The 24,623-nt window shown below is 46.1% G+C and overlaps 1 protein-coding gene across 1 annotated transcript in view; it reads right to left on the bottom strand.

The window, feature by feature from the left end:
• GRK5 (G protein-coupled receptor kinase 5) overlaps nucleotides 1-5,759 on the bottom strand; it is a 211,967-nt gene extending 206,208 nt beyond the window's left edge. The window contains exon 1 of the mRNA XM_049646023.1: nucleotides 5,443-5,759. Coding sequence (XP_049501980.1) covers nucleotides 5,443-5,494 — 52 coding nt within the window. The 5' untranslated portion in view covers nucleotides 5,495-5,759. The remainder of the gene's footprint in view (nucleotides 1-5,442) is intronic.
• Nucleotides 5,760-24,623: the final 18,864 nt, after the last annotated feature.

The following is a 24,623-nucleotide window of genomic DNA, read 5'->3' as shown; positions in this document are numbered from 1 at the left end:
CCCCCTGCTCAAAAATAAACATTTAAAAAATAAAAAATAATAAAATAGCACCTTCTTATTTAAAAAATAATTTAAAAATTAAAGGTAGCATGATTGGGGGGGGGGGTGCCTGGGTGCCTCAGTCGGTTAAGCATCTGACTCTTGATTTAGGCTCAGATCATGATCTTACAAGTTCGTGAGTTTGAGCCCCAAGTAGGGCTCTGCACTGACAGTGCAGAGCCTCGTTGGCATTCTCTCTCTCTCCCTCTCTTTCTGTCCCTCCCCTGCTTCAGTGTGCGTGCTGAGCCCCACTCTCTCGATCTCTCTCAAAATAAATAAATAAACTTAAAAAAAAAAAAAAGGTAGCATGATTTATACAAAATGGTGTGTGTCCTCCAGTGTTTGAATGGTAGTAAATGGAACAACATGGTCTTTACCCCAAAAAGATAAAGTTTAAGATGTTTGATTGATTGATTAAAATCTTTTCTTTAGGATATTTTAAAATAAAATCTTCCCTGAAATAGAACAGAAAGTGTTTTAAAGTAGAAATCACTCCCATTATCTAAGCCCGCATGAGCCATTTTAATCATTTAAAATCACACCTTAAAACCCTTTATCTTCACTATTCTATTTTGATATGAGGTGTGGGGGCTGGAGGGAATAGGACTGGAGAAATTCCTGAAATTCCTTCTCTACCTGTCACCTGTTTGTAGTCACCTTCTCTCATGTTCTCAAGTTTCCTTTCGGTTGCATGGTCCACCGCAGTGATATCTTTTGGTAACCATGAGACTTTTTTTTTTTTTACTTCAAAACAAATGTCTAGCTATCATAATGCTTTACCTTGAGCCACAGATATATTGGCAACAAATCTGAACTTTAACTATTGCCCGCAGTCCTGGATGGTTTCCCAAGAACACTGGGAGCTCCCAGGTGTGAGGTGAATAGCCCTTGGTAAAGGTGGATTTGGCCATATATTGAGCTCTTTCCTGAATCCGCATGGACATTACTAAAGACTTCAGCCCGGACCCAAAGTGTATCATTTAGCAAGCCACTGCAAGAGCTACAGCACGAATCAAGCTTTTTGGAGTTTGGAAGCTGACAAGAAGCAGCTAAGCTACCGGAAGATAAGAGCCTTGTGAGCATTTATCCGATGATTTTTAAAACAGGCAGCTGGATTAATTAAAACCGTCGCTTGAAGTCTTTCTGTAAGAGAGCTAGGCCTTCTGAAAACATCGCTTTTGGTGTCTGTACCTTACAGTTGTCAGTACTGAAAAGAAACTTAGAGAAAATCAACGGCAGTTTCATTTATCGGCATTGTACTTAATGGGCCAGGCAGCTTTTCGCCAGTGAATGCTGTTCCTCTTGCTCTCCCGTACGGTTAAGATTGAAGCGAGAGGCCTCGGGGTGGAATCAGTGTGCCTGCCGATGGCAGTAAGGAGGCTTAAGCTTCAGAGACATTCCAGCGTTCTAATAACGAAGTATACGGACATGTCGGTTTTATCATCATGAACTAGGGGTGTAAGGGAAAGAGGATGGGGAGCGGGGGTGGGGGGTGGCGAGACACGGACTTTCGGTCCTGTTGTGGAATGCTGAGGCTGTGGGGGAAGAGCCTGCCCCTCGCGCCTGCCCCTCACAGGTTCCCTCCCTCCTCCTACTAGCCTCTGCTAGCCTCTGCTAGCACACAGCTTCACCTTTTCCCCAGGCCCCTATCTCATCAGGAAGAGCCAGGCCAACAAGTCACAGAGTTGTCGGAGAGAAAAGTTCCTACGCACTCTGCTTTTTGGCAATTGTGACCAATGGCAAAGTCATCACATTTCTGACTTCTGGGTTCCTGTGCTCAGTGTCTGCTGAGATCATGAGCGGGAAAATATGATCAGTACTCCCTCTGTCGTCCTTATCAATCAGATATGGCCATTGCTGGCCCTGTGAAGGAAGGTGAGCCCTGGCAGAATGGCTTCTCATCACTGTTCACTCAATGAGTGAGGCGAGAGATCTAGAATATGAGAAAAACATAAAAACCTTTACTGCAACAATAAAACCAAAAAGAAACACACAAAAGGAATTCTGCAAACACTCCTTCTCACTATTATTTCAACGCCAGCTTGCGTGCCAATTTTCTGAGATTCTAAAATGTAAACAGATAGATAGAGAGAGAGTTAGTCTGGATCTCTTTTCATTAAATCCTTAATCACTTAGCTCATTTCCATAAACTGGCATGAATTCAGCCTCAACTTCTCTTTTTCCTTAACCACTTTTTAGGAGAGTAATCTGAAGTTCCTAAGAGTGATCAAGGCAATGTTTTCTCATGAGACCAGGACAAATAAACAGCCCACAACATACATTTGGATGGTTTAAAATTTTGAACTTAGATCTTCCGAGATCTATCTTTTCTTATTCCAAAACAATTTTCACAAAGGTGCTGTGAGTTTGCTTTGTTTTGTAATGACTAACAATGAATCATTTGACTCTAATCCACTTATAGATTTTCTATTTTATTGCTATATTCATGTTTTCCCCTCATACATATTTTATTATGGTAAGAATTTGAATATACAGTGAATTAAGAAGCCATCTGCCTTTAAGAATGCATAATAATAACAAAAGATAGGCCCCAAAATTACCCACCAACATGGACAACTACAATTTCCTTTATAACATTTCCAAAGTGTGTCTGTCTTTCTTCAAGGCCTGTTTCTCTATTGTTTGGGACAAATGTGACTTTTACTTGAAAGCCACATTTTAAATTGTTTACAATGTATTTTGTTAAGTGAACTAAATTAAATTTCACATACGCCCATTATATTTCTCATCTGTAACCTTTCACAAGAATCTCCAAGTAAGAAGTGCTTTAGAACATTCTAAACAACTTGGATTATTAAAGATACTAGAAATTTTATGTTAGATGTTTCATTAAACTGAAATTTTCATTTCTGAATATTTAGAAAATTTATTTTTCTCTTCTCAGTTATATACTTGAAGTCACTCTTTCAAACTAAGGAGTTTTCCCCCAAAATTGCTTTTATTTCTAAAACCTTCCACACTAACTAGAAGCCATGTGCTCAGATATTTAATAAAGACCCAGTGAGAAGAAAGTGGACGCACTTAAAATCGTGGACTCTCTTTAAACATAAGAAAGAAAGAAAGAAAGAAAGGAAGGAAGGAAGGAAGAAAGGAAGAAAGAGAGAAACACACATTAAAAAATGCAACTTCCATGTCAGTGATTAATTTTTCTCATTCATGTGTCAGTCTCTCTGTTTCCTTACAGACAAGGCCCTCTCCATTTCAAAGACATCGTCCAGAGCTATTTTCTCACTGTGAGATGACTACCAAACTCCCCGAGAAATTGAAAAGACTTCCAAACGCAAAGGAAGTGAAAGGCACATTCTCCAGCACTTTTTATCACTGTAATTTGGTCATTCCATATAGGCTTCCGGCCTTCAGTTCTCTTCCCTACTGTTCTGAAAAACCCAATTTGTTAACCTGCCAAACAAAAATATCAGGCTGTGGAAAAAAAAAAAAAAAAAACGAGAGAGACCAGTTTGGGAGAGAAAATTGATAACACTTTGCCAACTCCAAGCAAAACATTTTAAAAGAAGCCACCAAATGCTGAAAGAAGAAAACAGCATGCCCCAGGCAAACGGATGTGTAGAGCGGCAAATCTAAAGAACAGAATTTCTCCTTAGGGGAGAAACCAGTGAAATTTGCAAAGCCTCCAGCACCACCATATCCAGTGATTTCCCAAGAAATAATTTCAGAATGGAGGGAGGGTGGAAAACTTTCCCAGCCCCCAAGCCCTAAGATATGCCACCACGTCTCGCCACTAGGTGGCGGTTGCAAAGGCAGCGAGAGGGGGGCTGTTTTCGCCACTTCTTTCCCTCCAGGACGCACAGCCCAGTCCAGGGGAAAGCCCACTAGATCCCACCTCGATCCTGTTCGCTAAAATGCCAGGTTAGGTAAAAAGAAAAAAGCTCAGGGCTTACAGCCTGAAATCACCAAGTAACAGCCTCGCCTACAAATCTGTTCTCACCAAAGCTGACCAATGGAGCGGGGACGGACGTGCATATTTTAAACTCTGCTGGGGTTTTCAAAGCAAACCTTCCAGGCAGCTGGTTTAGAGCACATGTGACGACGAAATTACGACGTGAAGCCTGGGTTGAGTTACTGGGCTGTGCATCACCCACCCGCACAGCGTGTACAGAGCCACAAGGTGATGGAACTGGCTGGGTAAACATGAATCGTTTTATTGCGAGCCAGAAATTCTTCCTTCATTCATCAAAGTGGGTGAATGAAAATATGAAGTAGGTAAGGCATTTTTGTGCGCTGCCCCCTGAGTCTCCTTCTGAAGTCAAGACCTTACTTAGGCTCCCTTCTACCTGGGGCGTCAAATAAAGCCTCCTCCCATGAAAGAGAAAAACCACTTCCCCTTTTTGTAAAACGACTGCACGCCAGAGCTCAAATCTTGGCAAAAGAGATGTTACATAAATTCCAGGTGTTCCTAAATATGTATGTTTACATGCAATCATTTTAGGAAGCATCTAAGTTTCTGGGCCACTTTTTCTTTTCTTCTCTTTTCTTTTCATCTGAAGGAAGAGGCCAAATGTGTGTTTATAGCTTTGACCGAGGCTTTTACCCACTTCGTTTTGACGATATTTCCTGCCAGCTAAATGCAGGAAATCTAATAATTTGCACCCAAAATGCATCTAAGCACCCAGCACACTTACCTTTCCTTTTTTTTTTTTTTAACTGAACCCAGATCAGGCAGTTCAGTTACCTCTCCCTCCCATCACCAAAGGGGAAAAAACCCAACTCTGAAATACCGAATTATTTTCTAGGTGATTTGTACAGCCATTCTCCCGTTATTCTATGAACAGGCTAATTCCTTAACATCTTACTTTGCCTTTAAAAAGCTTCCTTCCACACGACGGGATTTCCCTAAGAAACATTCCCAGCGGATGGTTTCCAGCAATAGCCTATATCAACTCAGCCTGCGCAAGCAAAGACTTGGCTTCTGCTAATTCCACTCCCCCCCCCTCCCCGCCCAACACACACACACCAATTCACACACACACCAATTCACACTCACAGAAACATCCCGGGCCGACTGGAAAAGCTATTTTGTTTGCATGTTTGCCCATCTCTTCCTGAATGAATGCTTTTCCAGCTGACCTTTCAACAGCTGCCGAGAAGGCACGGTCTGTAAGGTTAGAGCCGGAAACTAAGGGATATTTTAACATCCTAATCCCTGCAACCTCTACGTTTCTCGTTCTCTACTCAAGTCCAGATTCTGTGATCCCAAGGGCAGGAACCCTGAAGCGTCTGCAGAGCAGCTCTCCGAGGTGTCCTGCTCGCGACCAACTCACTGCAGGCATCCTGCACACGCACAACCCCAGCCTACTCGCTGCCCGACACCCGCACCCTGGCCCGTGGCGAATACGCCAGGCACGCACCAGCCCTGCCTCTTACCTTCCCTGGCTTTCAGCAAGACCGTGTTGGCCACGATGTTTTCCAGCTCCATTGACAGTCGGCGGTCAGCGAGGGAGCCTGCCGGCGGGGCTGTCAGCTGCTGGGGGTGCTGCCGCTGCTGCTGCCGCTGCTCGGGCTGCCGCTGCTGCTGCCGGAGCCGGGAGCCGGGAGCGAGCAGCCCGCCTTGCCTACCGCATTATTCCTGCTCTTATCCCTCGGAGTTTTCCCCCTCTGCGAAGAGGAGCTGCCGCCGCCGCTTCTTCCTCCCTCTGTGTCCCCCCTCCCCCCTCCCTCAACACTTTCCCCCCCACCCCCCACCCTCCGCGTTTCTCTGTCACTCCATTCTCCACCCCTCCGGCTCCCTCGGATGCTTTAATGCCTCGGATGCTTCTGCCTCCCCTCCGTCCCTCCCGGGGGTGTGGTACTAGCAGGCTTGGGCGGCCGCACTGCGCAGGCGCCAGGCGGGCCGCGCCTCCTGTCTCGGCGCTCACAGGGCCGGGCCTGCTGGGACTTGGAGTCCTCAGGACTCGCGGCGCTGGGGCCAGACTGGCGCGCGGCTGCCGGAGTCCGAGGCCCGCCCCGGGACTCTCACCCAGAGTCAAGGCGGGCGCGGCCCGGGGAGGCTAGGGGCGCGGGGTGGCGAGGGGGCAGCGGGCGAATCGAAGGCGGTTCGGCCGAGTCGGAGCCCCCTCAGTCCCGGGGCCGGGCTCCCTCTGGCCCGCTTCCCGCCTTGCCGAGAGCCGGGAAAGCGAAGTCCACGGGCCACGGCGGCGGCGGCGGCGGCGGCGGGCGTAGCGCCGCGTTCCGTCAGGAGCCGGCGCGGGTCCTGGCTGCCCCTCCGGGCGTGCTCGGGTGGGAGGAAGGTCAGCCCGGCGGGCCCCGCACGCTGCGGCCGGCCAATGTGCGCGGTCTCACACGCACACGAGCCGGGACGCCGACAAAGGTGTACTTTGTTTCCGCCGAGGGCGCGAAGGGGTCTGCGAGTCGGCGGCGACCCGGCGCTGGTGGCGGCGTGGGTAGCCGTGCGGCCTGAGCGCCCCCTGGTGGCCACGGGGTGGCGGCGCGGCGGCAGGTCCACGCGGACCGCGCCCCCCCAGGGCTCGGCACCGCTTCCGCGCGCTGGCGGGCACTCGGGGGATCCGGGCGTGGGAAGCGGCTCCTTTCTGCTAATAAAGTGCCTTGCAGCAAGCGGGACCCGCGATTCCACGACCTTCGTTACAGTCAAACATTCCGATTTATGAAAACGCACACGGAATCGCCCGAGTCGGCCGTGGACAGCAGTAACGAGTAACGGCGGGGAGCCTGTGTTGGAGATAACGTTTTCAGACTCCGAGCGTATTTATCTTGGGGCTCTGAGCGCCTTTCAGCTGTCTGCTCAGAACATCAAGCCTTCAGATCTACTCTCAGCCTCTCTCCCTTGCTTCCTTTGAACGTCCCACTCCTGGGAAACGGGCCCTCAGTCACCCGTGGTCGGCGACGAGTGTCCTCCGGGCTGGGGGAGGGGCGGCTGGCCCCAAGAAACAATGAGGGCTTTGCCTCCTCTGCATCCTGTGGGCCGGATATCCGTTCAGAAACCTGGCTCTGGGCCTTCTCTGCCAAAAAGGAGGAAACCTTCTGTCCCTAGGGCTGCCAGGAAGTGGCAGGGAGGTGCCGGGAGAAACAGAGAACAATTACTACACATTGGAGAATGTACAGGAATTAATAGACTTTCGAAGCCTTGGAAACCGGAATGGTCGCAGATTTTAACAGCACAGCATTGTCTTGTTCCTGATGCCATATACCCACCACCACCACTTCCTGGTGTCTGGGTTCGGGTCTGGGGGTCTCCCTGGGCCTCACTTGATCTTGACTGCAGAGTAGGGGCAATAACAGTATGCCTGTCAGAAGACTGGGAGCTGAGCAGATGACTTTTTAGGCATCTTCCACTGCAGGAATTACTGTTCTAAGCAACCCAGCCAGGCTTGGTCTTGGCTATATATCCACATGCCCAGAGCCGTGATTTATAATGATAGGGTATTTCTCAGAATCCTAGAACTGGCCGCATCTTAGAGCTCACCAACTACAGCCCGAGGCCTGTTGGAACCCAAAGTTTGTGTGACTGAACACTAAAGCAAAACAAAATAAAACTAAGCAAAGTTGATTGCCTTTAGATGGTTTGTGCTCCGAAGCAGCCTTCTCAAATTTTTATGTGCATAGAGATCACCTAGGGACCTTGTTAAAATGCAGATCTGTTTCACTAGGTCTGTCCTGAGATTCTGCTATTTCTAACAAACACCAAGTTTCTGTCAATCCTGCTGGTCAGTGGACCACACTTTGAGTAGCAAAGTTTTATGGTTAGCCATATTATCTGGTTATCCTATCTATGGTTATCATATTATGTTGTTAGCCAACACTCTTATTATCTTATACCCAGCCCGGGTCCCCAGTGATTGCCTAATTTTACCTAGTTGGCCTTTGTAGACATTTGAGTTTGTAACTCTGGAAAATCCTGCCTGTCCCGACTGATTTGACAGATGTGAAACAGACCCAGAGAGAATAAGTGGGTTCTGCACGGTCATTCAGCAAGTGAAAGCCTAGCTACTCTCTCTGCTGCATGGTAAGACATCCTGCCTACAAAATAAATAAATGGTTACACTTCAAGTATCTGTGCCTCTGTGAGGAAATTAGGACATTCCAAAGGGAGAATGGAATGATAATGGCTAAATTTACTGGATCCAACTGTGGGCCAGGTCCTGTGCTAAGTGCTTTACATGGATTATTGCATTGAACACAACATCCGGATGAGGTAGAGAATATAGCCCACTTTTATAAAGTCACCAGGTTAGGAGAAGTTTTATAAATTGCCTAAGGTCACACAACTAAGAAGCAGAAGATGTGGGATTTGAACCTAGCAGTCTGACTCAGAGTCTATGCACTTAATTTCTGGCTACCTCAGGCTAGCCAGCAAAACTTGGCTGCAATTGACCTATTTGGCTGCCAGAGTGAACTTAAATTGTGTTGTAAGAAAGCAAAGCAGGCAGTTGGCTAAGTGATTAAGACTTAAGGGGGTTTTCCACTCCACCATTACAGCTTCCTATAATTCCACCATTATAGCCTTATTCCTTTCAATTAACTGCATTAACAGCTGCAGTCTTCTAGAGAACTGGGTTTGATTCGAGAAAGAGTCGTCTATTAAATATCAATAGATCAGTAGAGAATCTTGCTAGCTGAGCGCAAGAATGGAAATCCAAATGGAAAAGTGGGTGAGTTTGAGAGGGATGGGAATATGTCAAATACTGACTTCCAAATCCGCTTGGGATCAGCTGACCCAGAAATGCAAAAAAGCCACAGTGTCTCACTCTTCATTTGGCACCTGTATTACACGGCTAATGTTGCTTGCTGGGTCAGAGTTCTTGTAAATAGAAATCAACTATTCAGGAAAGCCACAAACTTATCTTGGTCCTAAAATATAGATTGCTTTTGCCAGAGTAATCCAACTGGCTTTCTGAATAGTACTGGATCTGGAGTTTTCAAGCCTTTCCTGGCATCACAGCTTCCTAATCATCAGGAAACAGCTGGAGATAATGCTTTCATTCTCCCGTTTATCCTTTCCTTCTTTGGAGTTTACCGCCATGTGCCAAGCGCTGTGGGGAAAGCAACGGTGATTTCCCATGAGAGCTGGCCAGTGGGAAGGAAAGCAAACTGGAAGGCAGACTACCAAGATAGAATAGAATAAGGATCATTTTGGACACAAACACAAGGACTTTGGAAACAGAGAGGAAGATTCCAAGAGAGGAGAAATGAGAGCTGAAAGTGGGATTGGAAGTGTGAAGTTTCCAGTTACATTCCCTCCTCTGAGAAGTGCCTTCGTGGATGGTCCCAGGGGTTACCAAATTTGACATTAAAAATTTTGCCATGCTGTAGACCGCTGATCATTCTTCTATTTACTTAATATTTATCTTTACAGTCAAGTCACTTTTAAAATTTTTTTTAACATTTATTTATTTTTGAGACAGAGAGAGACAGAGCATGAATGGGGGAGGGTCAGAGAGAGAGGGAGACACAGAATCTGAAACAGGCTCCAGGCTCTGAGCTGTCAGTGCAGAGCCCGACGCGGGGCTCGAACTCACGGACCGCGAGATCGTGACCTGAGCCGAAGTCGGACGCTTAACCGACTGAGCCACCCAGGCGCCCCAACAGTCAAGTCACTTTTAAAAACATTTATTCATTCTAATTAATAATATTTATGAAATGGGGGCAGTAGTAGAACCATCACAGTTTGGAAACAAGTGACCTCCAAGCAACATGTGGGGCTTTCGCAGCCTTTGGTTTCACGATGAACCAGCTGATCTTCATAAATGTGTTGGGAGGCTTCATCCTGCTGTTGTCAGATGATTATGACCTTTAGACATCTAAACACCCATCTATCGGGTTCTTGCATGCAAGTTCAGAAAAGAGGTTCCTGCCAATATGCACACGTCTACTGATGGTCCCAGCCACACGTGGTCTCTATGCTCTTGGAACTACAGCACTTTAACGTGGCCTTCTTTAGTGGGAAGGGAAGGCCTCCTTCTTGGTGCCATATTCAGTTAGGAATGTCTCCACAGTAGATCAGCTTGTGTCCTGAATAGTTACAAAGTTGTTGCCTCCATTGTATAGAGAGGAAACTGAGCCTCAGAGAATTAGGTCTGTTGCCCAAGGTCAACGGGTAAGTGAGCAGTGAGGCTAGTCATTTAGGTATCTACCTTCTATACTTGACAGCCTGAAATGTGTCTATATCATCTTCCAATTCCCTTGTCTATAGAATCTAGTAAATGCCTTGCACGTTGTGAGTATATAGCAATATTTTCTGCCTTGGAGCAGACGTGGCATGACGTCACCCCACCTAGGCCTCTGGGATCCGGTTAATCCATTCTAGTTAACTATCAAAATCCCCATGTCCCTGCCAGATCAGATATTAAAAAGGAAAAGTAGGAGACTTACCTCCTGGTATCAGAGGTCAGTATCACAGAAAGTCATGGACAATCTCAGTCCCCAGAACTCCCGCTTCTCTGGCTACACTTCCACCCTCAAATCCAGCTGTCTCCTGCAATCAGCCCAGTAGTTAAACTGATAGCACAATTATTTTTTTTTTAAACTAAGCAGACGAATTTTAATTCATTTTTCAGACAGAGTGAAACACAAGATATTCACTCCAAAAATGGTGCACAGAAAGCTGGACATTTTTTGTTTCGTTCAGCACTGAGCACTCAGATTTAGGTGGAGGAAAATGTTTAAGTTGGTAAGGAAATTGCACAGCAAAAGTATAAAAATTAATCCAGAGTGGAAGGAGGGAAAATAGTCTCTTTTCTAGTAATCTACTTAAAAGCCAATGATTTTCTGTTAATACAGATAAGAAAAGAATCCAAACCATCATCAAAAAAGAACAACAACAACAACAAAAAACCCACTTCTGGTCTTCTTAGGAGTAGCATCTATGAGGCCAGACGTGACCAAATCCAGGTTCATTTGTTGGAGCCTGGAGGCCTACAGTGGAACTATGGATACCATCATGGCAATAAAGGTAGAATTTCTTCTTAAAGAGGAGGTGAGATGAATTGAATTCAAAATTTGGCGCCCTTAAAACCAGATGACTCATAGGTGAAAGGGGCTCTCCAGCAGTTTTGAGCTTAATGCTGCAATAACATAAACTTTCTCTTACTCCCGAGACTCTGGGCCCAATTATCTCCAAGACGTGAATATGAAGGTTTTACTGTCCTAAAATAAGCCACGGCAGGTACGTGAACATTTGACCCAATAAAAGGAGGACATACCTGCTCCCTCCTTGAAGTCCCAGCTAGCCAGTTATATGCTAAATGGAATCTGTCAAATACTCGGAGTTTAAAAATGTAATGCTTTGCACAGATGGCTTTTTTGACGGTTACGTGAAATGGAATATCATATCTAATTTGGACCAATCGATTTGGGGCAGGCTGAGCCCCTCCTATAAAAGCAAAGGCACGGGCATTGTGACGTAAAAATGAGCTCGTGCAGGAGCTGGCAGGTGGAGTGCTCATTCCTGGTAGTTGGTCTCCTCCATCCATAGGGAGAGGATGCCATCTAGCATGAACTCTGAAGAGCTGCAGCCAGCCCCCAAATGGCAAAAGCAAGCCTCAGGGTCCACGTTTTTGTGGCCGAAAATCTGTCCATGGGTGGGCTAAGCCAGCTGGTATATGATGCAAACTGTTCCTACATACTACGAAGGGAATTCTGCTCATGAAGTGATTACTGGGTCATGGAACGTTTCCATTACTTACATCTCAAAGCTCTACAACCCTCATGTGCTTCAGGATCCAACTAGGATTCCAAGGAATCCCCTCCTCTCTGGGCTGAATCTGGACACTCTTTGTGAAGAGGTGGGGGAAAGGTTAGCCTGTTCTTACTTAGGATGCAGGATGTTCATTCCCTTGAACGGCTGGACCATGACCCATTTAACTAGCTGTCCATGGATGAACATATTTATTATTACCAATCTTCTCCCGTAACAATGAAACAATAATTTTTTTAAAGAATTAATGAACATTTTTTTGTCCTCCACCTTTTAAACTTGAAATGAAATTCGCCTTTTTTTTGGTGTCCAGTTCTATGAGTTTAGACAAATGTATATACTTGTATAACCAAGATGTAGCAACATTCCATCACCCCTGATTTTGTTAACATTAATTTTTTTTCTTCCCTAAAAAAACGTCTGTGTTTCTGAAACATTAAACAGAATTAACACATGGTCTAGCAGCTCCCACTCCCACATATATACTGGAGAGGAAGAAGACACGTTTGTACACAAATGTTCACAGCAGCATGATCACAATAGACAAAAGATGGACACAACCCAAATGTCCACCAGCAGAAGCCTGAATAAGCAAATTGTGGTGTGTCCATAGAGTGGAATGTTATTTAATAATAAAAAGGAATGAAGTACAAGGGTACAGGTGGAGAAACCTCAAAAACATTTTGCTAAGTGATAGAAGCCAGACGTGAAGAGGCAGTGTCTGACTGCATTTATATGACATTTCCAGAAAATTCATAGAGACAGAATTATAGATTGGTGGTTGTCAGGGGCTAGGCTAGAGGAAATAGGAAAACTGCCTACGGGGGGACTAGGCTTCGTCTTGGGGTGATGAAAATGTTTTGGAACTAAATAAAGATGGTGGTCTCCCAACACTGTGAATGTACTAAATGCCACCAAACTGTTCACTTTTGGGGGCACCTGGATGGCTCAGCCAGTTGAGCAACAGGCTCTTGATTTCAGCTCAGGTCATGATCTCACCATTGGTGGGTTCCAGCCCCACATCAGGCTCTGCGCTGACAGTGCCGAGCCTGTTTGGGATTCTCTCTCTCCCCTTCTCTCTCTGCCCCACTTGCACATGTGCACTCTCTTGCTCTCTCTCTGAAACATTTTTTAAAAATTAAAAAATAGAATGATTAATTTGGGGGGGCACCTGGCTAGCTCGGTCAGTGGCACATATGACTCTTGATCTCACGGTTGTGAGTTTGAGCCCTGCAATGGGTGTAGAGATTGCTTAAAAATAAGAAATTTTTTAAAAAGATTAATTTGGGGGCACCTGGCTCACTTGGGCAGTGGAGCATGTAACTCTTGGCTTCGGGGTTGTAAATTCAAGCCCCACATTGGGTGTAGAGATTCATTAAAAATTTTTTAAAAATCTTTAAAAATAAATAAAATGATTACTTTTATTTCATTAACGTGAATTTCACTTGAATTTAAAAAAAAAAATGTTTAGGGGCGCCTGGGTGGCTCAGTTGGTTAAGTGGCCAACTTTGGCTCAGGTCATGATCTCGCGGCCCGTGAGTTCGAGCCCCGCATCGGGCTCTGTGCTGACCACTCAGAGCCTGGAGCCTGTTTCCGATTCTGTGTCTCCTTCTCTCTCTGACCCTCCCCCGTTCATGCTCTGTGTCTGTCTCAAAAATAAATAAATGTTAAAATAAATAAATAAATAAATAAATAAATAAATAAATAAAAATGTTTAGGGACACCTGGGTGCCTCAGTCAGTTAAGCATTGACTTCAGATCGGGTCATGATCTCACAGCTTATGAGTTTGAGCCCCGCGTCGGGCTCTGTGCTGACAGCTCAGAGCCTAGAGCCTGCTTCAGATTCTGTGTCTCCCTCTCCCTCTGCCCATCCCCCACTCTCCCTCTGTCTCTGTCTCTCTCTCAAATATACATAAACGTTAAAAAAAAAAAACTTTTTTTAATGTTTAATCCCAGTGATAGGTGAATACTTGGATCAGAGCAAGTGATGAATGATATTCATGTGCTGAACAACAAGGTACAAACTACCTGAAAAGTAGGTAGATACTATTCGTCCCATCTGAAGTATAAGAAAATTACAGGCCAGAGAAATACAAGACCCCCCACCAGAAAGCTGCAGGGTTGGGGCCCCCAGACCAGTGCCTGAGTCTAGATGCAGCACTGCTCCATTCTACTGCATGGTTTTCTCGAATGATTCAAAACTGCAGCATTTTTACTGAGCGGCAGCAATCTTGCAGGAGTCGCGGGGTGGGGGGTGGTGAGGAGAGATGAACAGAAGGGAGAGGCAAAGGAGAGGAGGAAGAAATAACAAACAGAACACCTAGGTCAGCAAGCTGACCCACTCGGGGAGCAACGGGAGGACAACAGGCAAACAGATTGCTTTGCATGGCGTGGGGTGGGACTCCTCCGAAGGAAGAAGGTTTGAGCCACGTGAGTCTCCCCGTTAGGAAACTCCAAACCAGGAGCTGTGCTGCCCCACTGACGTGGGGGTCAGCGCTCCACAAGCTCCCCTCCTGCGGCCCTCACGCTCCTCCCCCTTCTCTCTGAGATACGTCAGTTTTCCCACTTGAGGGGGAACCAAAGACAGGGCAAAACTGAACTGTGTCTTTACTTTCCTCATGGTCTCCTGTCCCACTTCTGCTCACCCTGTCAACCTCCTGCTCCAACATCTCAAACCCTTGGGAAAATGAAAAGCAGCTTCTCCTTGCACATGACTGGGGGCCCCTTACCCAAGTAGCCTTAACAGAGCAGAGAGATAGAGCCCATAATAAGGCTTTGAACGTAGTGAGTGTGCTGTATAGGCTATGTGCTCTGTGACCTGGCTCCAGCTTTTCTGAGATGTTGATGACTAAAAGGAGTCACAAACTATTTGAGCAAACAGTAAATATTTTGTTGTGTTGTTGTTACGGAAAGGATGGAGGAAAAAATTCATCTGAGGGGGAAGAAGGCTCTTTTGTTTAGGGAAAACACTTGGAGAGGCTTTAGTTGTTTGAAAATGAAGCCAACTTCCTACTCTGGAATGGAGAAGTCGGGAAGAGTGGGGATTTAATTGTGCTGCATAATACTCTAAAGGGATGTCCTCATAGAGGGACAGCTCATCGCTGGGGATCATTCTCTTTCTGGGAGAAGCCCAGAGTGGGGGGAGGGGTGCAGGAGGGCTGGGATGAGGGAAAAGACACAAGATCTATGGTGGTCCATGTAGGAGCAGATCCCTGCAGACGTGAGGGAAGGAGGGATATTACAAAGGACAAAAATGGTCCCTAATGTGTTCCCATGGAGCTAGGCAGATGATAGGATATGCGAACAGGATGGTTTATGGTCCTGCTTTATCGTTGCCTTTGTCTGCATTGTAATTCCCATGTGTGATCCCCACGCCTTCATTTTAAAACAATCACTTGTCTCAGCTGGCACTAGGGAATTGAGAGAAAGGCATGTGACCACACTGAGACCCAGAGCTGTGTGCAGGAAGACTGGCAGCAGCCCAAAGAAGCTTCTGGACCAAGGGCAAAAAGGGAGCTGGGAAGCCCAGAGCGGCTGTCTGCCATGGGGCAGATGCCTGAGGTGAGGAACACACCTAGGATCAATATGGGCAACAAGAAAGATTCTTTAGGGCTCTGGAGAGGCCCAGGAATGGAAAGTGGTAAAAGGCTGGGCCACTTGCTAATCTAGGTAAATAAAGGCTCTGGTGGTAGGAATTTGGGCTGCCACTATTGATGCCATTTCTGCCCAGCATGTCAGAACAGAATCAATGAACATATACGCCTGAAAGGGCGGGCCTACGCCGGCCGACTCCGTCTTGTTCTGTGTCCTTCACCTTGACCACACCTCCTCCCCTTGAGTAACCCGCCCCCCCTCACCTGCCTAACAGGACTGGGACCCTGCCCCAGCCAATCGGCTGAGGCCACAGCCATTACCTCACCAACTGCCCCTAGGCTCCAATAAAACCTTTGTCCTTTTGAAACTCGCTCTCTCTCCCCGGTATCTCACTGCTGCATCGGTGCAGGTGGGGGATTGAGCTCGAGCTAGCTCGAATAAAGGCTCTTTTGCTTTTACATCGGACTCGGCTCCCTGGCGGTATTTGGGGATCACGAATTCTGGGCATAACAACGCCGTCATCATTCAATCATTTGTTATTTCCTTCCTTTGACATTTATTGAGTGACTACTAGGCAGAGAGCCTAGTTAGGTACCGTGGGAGACCACAAAGATGAGTAAAACATGCGAGTCCTGCCTTTAAACAACTTCTAGGCTCTTGGGACCAACCAGTCACACATTCAAGAAACCGGAATAGGAGACAGATCAATGTGAGAAGCAGAGGTTGCTGAAAGGAGGTTTTAAACTGCTTGATCCAGTGTTGGCAAAATCTAGAAGCCACCACTTTCACTCATTGTGGAGGGAGCGTGAACTAGCACAGCCTTTCTGGAAGGCAGTTTGGCAAAACATACCAAAACTCCTAAATACACACAGAACACTTAGTCATAGTAGTTTCACTGGTGGAAATACACCCCAAAGATACAGATAAGAATGTGTGCAAAGATGGCCTACAAGGATGGATAAAGATCATCATAGGGAGAGAAATTTCAAGCAACACAAACCTTCACCAATAGCAGATTGGTTAAGTAAGCTCTGGAACAACACTTCAGTGGTATACCTGTCAACAAGGTTCAACCCAAATCTTATCATGAGGAAATACCAGACAAGCAGACTAAGAGACATTCTACCAAAGGGACAGCCTGTGTCCTTCAACAGGACAAGGAAGGTAAAGAAAGAGTGAGGAACTGTTCCAGATTAAAGGAAACTTAAAAGACCAGGAAACCAAATGCAAGGTGTGATTTGGGAATGGATCATGGAGGGGTGAGGAAGATTGTGTGGCCAGCTGTAAGGACATTTTTAGGACAATTGATGAAATTAAATATGGTCTGGGGATCAGGCAGTAGTGTGTTGATGTTAATATCCTAGATTTTGATCATTGTACCATGGTTATTATGAAAAAGAATGTCCTTGTTTTTAGGAAATACACTCTCAAGCAATGAGGGGCTTCAGAAAAGTGAAGTGTCATTCAAGCTGCAAACTAAGATAGCCATCAGAAATGATTAAGACACACAACATGATTCAAATATTGGCTCAAGGCAATGGTAGAAGGTTTTTTTTGTTTTTTTTTTTTAAATTTTTTTTTAACGTTTATTTATTTTTGAGACAGAGAGAGACAGAGCATGAATGGGGAAGGGGCAGAGAGAGAGGGAGGCACGGAATCGGAAGCAGGCTCCAGGCTCTGAGCCATCAGCCCAGAGCCCAACACGGGGCTTGAACTCACGGACCGCGAGATCGTGACCTGAGCTGAAGTCAGACGCTTAACCGACTGAGCCACCCAGGCACCCCGGAAGGTTTTTGATCAAACACACAGGATTTAGCTCCAAAAGAATTATGTTGATGATAGCTGCCAAAGGCATTTAGGAGAAATAAGTGTCAGCTGGGGAGGTCAGAAGTGCCTATATACGTGTGTTTTAGCCAGGTCTTCAACCAGACTCGTCTAAATGGGCTAGGATTCTGCCATGTGCCAGCCACTGTGCTAGGTGCTGAGGACAGAGTAATGAATAAGATAGGAGCAGCCCTTGCCCTTATTGGGGCTTGTATGTGTCTGAACAAAGGATACAAACAAGGGCCGAGAGAGAATAACACACGCAGCCTTTTTTTTTTTTTTTAAATGTTTGTTTGTTTTTGAGAGAGAGACAGAGTGTGAGCAGGGGAGGGGCAGAGAGAGAGGGAGACACAGAATCTGAAGCAGGCTCCAGGCTCCAAGCTGTCAGCACAGAGCCCAACTCGAGGCTCGAACCCACGAACTGTGAGATCATGACCTGAGCCGAAGTCAGATGCTCAACTGACTGAATCACCCAGGCACCCCAACACACACGGTCTTTAAGGAAGTCCTCTTGGTGAGGATGACAGCTAAGCTGTGACCTAAATAAGGAGAAGGAGCTAGCCAGATGTGAGTGGACAGCATTCCCACCAAAGAGCACATCCTGTGCTGGACGTCCTGTGTGGGCAAAGTAGGAATAGACCGATATGGCTGAAGCAGGAATGGCGTGGGAGGAGCCCAATGTGTTTTCTGAAAGGAGGCAGAGGCTCGGACTGTGTAGGGCCTTGTATGAATTTGGGTTTTACTCCAATGCACTGGGGAGCCATTGGAGAGTTCTAAGTAGGAGATGAACTGACCTGCTTGGTGTTTGAAGAAGAGCCACTGTTGCTGCTTAAGCGAAGAATAAATGGGAAGGAGGCAAGAGTGAAGGCAGAGAGATGGGTTAGGAGGCCTCAGGGAGGGGAGAGGGCGAGGAGGAAGGCTCGCTTAGACTTCTGTAGTGTCTCCAAACCAAGTTCCGCTTAGCATTACAGAGAGAAGCTGATGGGGCTAAGAAGGGTGACATTCATCCTCCGCTTTTCAACCTGGTTCCCATGACCAGCACTCCTGGCCCAGAGCGCATTACAAATGAATATTTCTATCTAAATCCTATGACCAGCCTGGGGATAGCATTCTGTGTTACAATTTTTATAGTGCTGTGTCCTAGTTTGGGTTCTCCTAGACCCTGAGACAAATCGTATGGGGAAATGGCCGGCGAGGGTGTGTTAAGTCACTTCTGTGGGTGACTAGAACTTAACTGGTGTGGACACTCCGGGAAACACAGCTCAGCTCATCTACCCAAGTGGCGGGGGAGCTGTGGTATTTCTACACCAAATCCGTTCACCTGGCCATTGCAGGCTGGCTGCCAGGAAGGGGGTTAATTCTCTCTCATTTCTGCCTTCCTGGAGGGATGGGCCCATCCCCCCTCCCCAGTTATGAAGAAAGCCCTCAGCACAGAGATGCAGGTGTCGGTGGTTGGTAACCTCTGGAGCCCAAAGAAGTGGCAGGGTCTGAGGGATTCTGGAGATATACAACAGAGTGGCCTGGACCCTGCGTTGTGTTTTCTTTCACTTTTGAACTAGAGCTCAGATGATGAAGGTGACCGAAACTCTTTAACCACCAGGAGACTCTGAGAAGCTAGGAAAGGATTCCAGGGAGAAAGGATGATGGCTTGGACTGAGGAGGTGGCCATGGAGGTAGAGAGAAATCAGTGTATAATTTGAGTGCTGGTTGGGGGTGAGGAAGGCAGCAAGGAATAGATTTGAGGAGAGAAAACAAGAGTTTGGTTTTGTGTCTGTTAAGTTTTCGGGGTGTAAGGAACATCCAAGGGGAGACAAGGCAGGACTGGAGGCACAGCTCCACAGAGCGGATGGGTCGGGGGCAACTGGGCGGCTCAGTCGGTTAAGCATCTGACTCTTCGTTTCAGCTCAGGTCATGATCTCATGGTTTGTGAGTTCGAGCCCCATAGTGAGCTCTGGCTGACAGCACAGAGCCTGCTTGGGATTCTCTCTCCCTCTCTCTCTGCCCCTTCCCTGCTCACTCGCGTGTGTGCTCTCTCTCAAAATAAATAAACAATAAATGAATAAATGAATAAATACATGAATAAATGCATGAATAAATGAATAAATAAATAAATAAATAAATAAATAAATCAGGGTGCCTGGGTGGCTCAGTTGGTTAAGTGCCTCACTCTTGGTTTCAGCCCAGGTCATGATCTCATGGTTCATGAGTTCGAACCCCATGTAGGGCTCCACATACTGACAGTGTGGAGCCTGCTTGGGATTCTCTCTCTCTCTGCCCCTCCCTTGCTCGTGTGCCCTCTCTCTCTCTCTCTCTCAAAATAAATAAATAAAAATTTAAATTAATAAATAAAAAATAAAAAGGGGATGGGTGGCCAGGGGTTAGGGTGGAAGAAGGGAAGAATTGAGGGAGCACAGAGGATGTTTAGAGAAGTAAAATTGTTCCACGTTAATGGAAATGTATCCTTACATACTCGTCCAGACCCATAGGACGTACAACACCAAGAATGAGTCTCAGTGTAATGAGACCTATCCCATGACCTATCCGTGCAGGTGATGCCTTTGGTGATGACCTATCCTTGCAGGCTCTTGTCCTGTAACCAATGTACCACCCTGGTGTGGGCTGTCGGTGGCGGTAGGCTGTGTGGGTGTGGGGTGAGGGAATCGATGAGTACTCCCTGAAAGTTCATTCAATTTTGCGGTGAACCTAAAACTTCTCTAGAAAATAAAATCTGTTTTTAAAAAGTTGGGGGTGGGGGATAGGTTAAGGATAGGCAACAAAGATAAGCAGGGGAGAGGTTCAGAAGAGAGCAACGATGTGCCAGGGGCTGGGCAGAGGAGGAACCTGCATAGGACGAGCAAACAGGAACTAATCACAGGCCTGCTGGGTGCAGGCACCCCCCTTACTGCAGCTTCCTGGGAGATGGGTGTTCTTAGATGGGGACCCTCAGACTCTGAAAGGTGAAATAACCCACGGGGTTTAAACTGCGGACAAGTGACTCCTTCCATCACTCTGCTGCCTGCCATACAGAGGACAACCTGGAGTAGTAAGGCAATGAAGGGATTGCCAGGGGATAAGACTCAAAGGAGAAGGCTTTGCTAGGAGGTATGTCTCTGCTTTGAGACTTCACCTCCCCTGAACCCAGGAGAGAGTTGAATTTGGGGCTCCTCGTCAATGAAAAAAGGAGAGAGGAAAAAAAAAGAATGCTTTTTGCCATAGAAAGAGGAAGAACTGGGGTGGCTGGGTGGCTGGGTGGCTGAGTCAGTTAAGCGTCTGGCTTCGGCTCAGGTCATGATCTCGTGGTTCATGAGTTCGAGCCCCGCGTCGGGCTCTGTGCTGACAGCTCAGAGCCTGGAGCCTGTTCCAGATTCTGTGTCTCCCTCTCTCTGACCCTCCCCCGTTCATGCTCTGTCTCTCTCTGTCTCAAAAATAACTAAACGTTAAAAAAAAAAAATTTAATTAAAAAAAAAAAAAAAAGAAAGAGGAAGAACTAAGCAAAACCCAGAGTAATGTTGACCGTCTCTAATTGTGGCCCCAACTCGCAGAATGTGACTTGTGGTTCCAGGGAGGTATTTTCCTAATCATCATAAAAAATAGCATATATCTTTTCATTTGCCTTTCTCTCAAAAAGGTCCAAAAATTCTTCTCCCAAACTCAGAAGGGAGGAATTTAGTTATTTTCTACTCTTTTGGTAATGTGCACAAGGTCAGTTTGTCTTTTTCCTTTAGCAGAACAATTTGTGTCCTTGTTGTGACAGTGAGAGAAAGCTGAATAAAAAAGATGTTTTTTCCAGGACGAGTGTGGAAGGAACGTTTTGGCCACCATGTCGGCCACTGCTTATTCATTCATTTGACAAACTTTTTTTTGAGCAGTTGCTATGAGCCAGGCACTAGCCCAGCCATTAGGACCTTAAAGACGAGTAAGACAGGAACTCTATCCCCAAGAAGTTTGCAGTATGGTTAAGACCCACACAAGGCAACAGAAAATTCCGCTATAATATGACAGGAATAAGGAGAACCAGAAAGGCATGTGCACAATGCTTTCTAGGTACCTGGAAGATGGACGGGGGAGGTGGGCAGGGAAGGCTTGGCAGAACAGTGCCCATATGGTGATTAAACACCAGTCACGGTTACATTTGCATGGAATGAACGACTGGAGGACTCTGCTTCCTGTTTTAGGGGAAGTCTCTGGCTGCAGCCTGGGATGAGCTGAAGGCCATTCGCTTTGTAGTTCTGAACAGACCATTGGAAGGCTCTTGCACAAAATTCCTTCTGGGCCTCTGGGCCTGAGAGTCTCGGGTATTTCATTCCCTTTAGGATAAGAGAAATCAGGCTTTAGTCAGAGATCAGCAGACCAGGAGACCCAGCATGTTTACTGAAGGGTTCTTGGTTCTAATGGTCCCCGAGCCAATGAATCCCTGTGTAACTTGAGGAAAGCTCGTTAACCACAGGCAGCTGCCTCAGCTTCCTGTTTGGAAAAGAAGTGATAAGCAGTGAGACTTCCTCTCCTATGGCCAAAGGACTTGAAAATCGGGCCTCTGCTTGGTGTTGAGGGAAACAGTGATGCTTTGTTGAGCATGCTTAAAATGCCAGTGTGAAGAGTGACTTTGGAATGATTGAGATTTATGGAGATAAAAATTACAAAATGTCCTGGCTTGATTTATATTGAGGAAAAAGGCAAAAAGACACCTATAAGGCAATACTTTCACAAGGTGAAAGTTAAACCATGTATTAAAACCATAACAAATTTAGATACACACACACACGCACACACACGCACACGCACACACACAAAATGTAGACACAAGTTAATACAGTAGAAATTAATGCCTTCCATCTGACAAAGAGAATTTCTTTCAAACTTCTACCAAGCTATTGGATACCCAACAGGTAAGAAACAGAAATCTGCATCAAGCCTAGATATGGTCACTATTTCTTTCTAATCAGAGCTAAAACTCATCTCAGGTAGACGGGGGTCTGATAAGTGCCTTACCATGATGGTCACCCTTATTCCTCAGAGTTAGTGTTAAAAGGAAAAATAAAAAACTCTAGGTTTCTTGAGTAACAGCCTAGTCCAGGGGCAGGGACTGTGTTAGGCAGAGAACGCTGAGCTGCAGTGAGCTGGTATGTTACTTCACTCCTTCCTTTCCTTGACTTCATGTCCCTCTCACATCCAGAAGAGCCTAATTTGAGGCATTTGGAGATCAGAGCTTGTGCAAAAGCCTCGTTCTTCATTCCTGAATGAGAGAAGGGAGAGGAACTTCATTACTTTGAGAAAAACAAAATGTATTCAAAGTGTGTGCCTGCTGTTTGAAAATGCTGCAGGTCTGCTGGTGGGCAAAACAGTAACTGATATTTATTTAACCCTACTCCGTGCCAAGTACTCCCCTAAGCATTTTACCTGCACTGTCTCTCTCTCTCTGCACAGCTAATGATTTAAGGTCGATTTTGGTGACTGCTCTCATTTTACAGATGCAGAAACTGAGGTGTAGAAAAGTTAAGCCACAAAGGATGCTTGATGCCCCAGACACACACCCCGCCCTCTAAGACCACAAATGACAAAAGAAGAATTTGATCCCAAGTCCTGGTGGCTCTAGAGCCTGTGGCATTAACCATTAACCATTAGCGCAGTGGGTTTTCAAATGGGGATGATTTTGTCCCCCAGGGGATATTTGGTAGATATTTTTGGTTGTCACATCTAAGTGGATGCCTTTCTCTCACAAGCTCTGCAGGAAGACAGGAGCAGAAGAACCTAGAAAAGAAAAAAAAAAAAAAGGCTGAGAAAAAAAAAAAAACAAACAGAAAAGAAAAGGCTGAGAATAGAGTGGGTAATACCAGGCAGTTCCCCACACTGGTGAACATCAATTGCAGGGGTAGAATCAACAAGAATTGCTCAGACGAAAGAACAGAGAGTACAGAACACATAAAGGAAAGCATCCCTGTCAGGTTCAGGAACAGTATTTGGGGACATTTCACCAAAGGACAGATGGCCAATACTCCCCCAGGTTCAGATTCAGACCACCTTTTTTACAAATATTTCCTATTAAGCCCTATTAAGCACCTTATGCTTCAACAAATATGGCAGAAGGGAAGACAACATCAGGTTAAGAAGGGTTTCTGCAGTCCGCTTTTGGGGACTGGCTCCAAAAATCCTGGCTCCTTCCCTTTCCACTTGTGAGAATTTGGGCAAATTACTAAACCTCTCTAAGCTTCAGTATCCTCACCTAATGAAATGGGGATGGTGAATTAAAAACAGTACCAATCTCACAGGTTGTGTGAAGACCATAGAAGCTACTGTTTTCAGCCAGATCTTGGCCCTATAAGTTCTCAATAAATGTTGGCTGACACTGATAGAAAAACAAGGAGACAAAGGTCACCAATTCTCTATGCCATCTTTTTCTCCTTCTTCTTCTTTCTTTTTTTTTTTTTTTTTGAGAGAGAGAGAGCACAAGTGAGGGGTCAGAGAGAGAGAATACCAGGAGGGGCAGAGAGATAGAGAGAGAGAGAGAGAGAGCAGCGGGGCTCACCTGAAGCCGGGCTTGAGCTCACCCGACGTAGGACTTGAACTCACCAACCGTGAGATCATGACCTGAGCCAAAGTCAGATGTTTAGTGACTGAGCCACCCAGGTGCCCCTATGTGCCATCTTTCCCTTCATCTTCTCCCATTCCACCCTCAAGGACAGAATCTATCTATTCTAATAACACTTGTTTCCTCTGTGAGACCCTTCTTGAGCTCTCTTTCTCTAAACTCCCACAGCACTTTGCCTGGATTCCTTTTATTTAATGTAACAAACGCTTCTAGTGCTCACTCTGTACCTGATGACTGTGCTAAGTGCTTTAAAATTTAACTCACTTATTTCTCACAACAATCCTTGGGGGAGATATTAATATCACTCCCATTTTACAGATGGAAGAACATTCAGGGAGTTAAGTAACTTCTACAAGAGAGTTAAGCACTAAATGCCAGAACTGGTGTCTGAACCCCAGCTGTACATTCTGAACCATTATTCCTGTCATGCCCCTTAGTATGATGGATCTTGGATTTGGTGGTTTTTTTTTTTTTTTTTTTTTTAATGTTTAATTTTGAGAGAGAGAGAGTGTGTGTGAACTGGGAAGGGGCAGAGAGAAAGGAAAACACAATCCGAAGCAGGCTGCAGGCTCCCAGCTGTCAGCACAGAGCCCAACTCGGGGCTCGAACCGACGAACCGTGAGATCATGACCTGACCCGTCGGACGCTTAACCAACTGAGCCATGCAGGCGCCCTAAAATCACATGGCTAATTGATGCAGTCATCTGACACAGAAGGCTCTACCTGGGACCTAAGTAGGAAAGGAAATGCATTATTCCAAACGCTAAAACGGGCTTGGGGCAGGGAGAATGCAGGAACCACACTCAGATGAATGGCAGGGGGAGGAGGATGGGTGAAATGGACAGAAGGTAATGATATCTTTAAGCGTAAACAGGCCCCACCCAAACAGAC

This window comes from Panthera uncia, chromosome D2 (genome assembly GCF_023721935.1).
Source record: "Panthera uncia isolate 11264 chromosome D2, Puncia_PCG_1.0, whole genome shotgun sequence".
Classification (NCBI taxonomy): domain Eukaryota; kingdom Metazoa; phylum Chordata; class Mammalia; order Carnivora; family Felidae; genus Panthera; species Panthera uncia.
The sequence above is the reverse complement of the archived record's forward strand: the minus strand, read 5'-3'. Positions and strand labels throughout refer to the sequence as shown.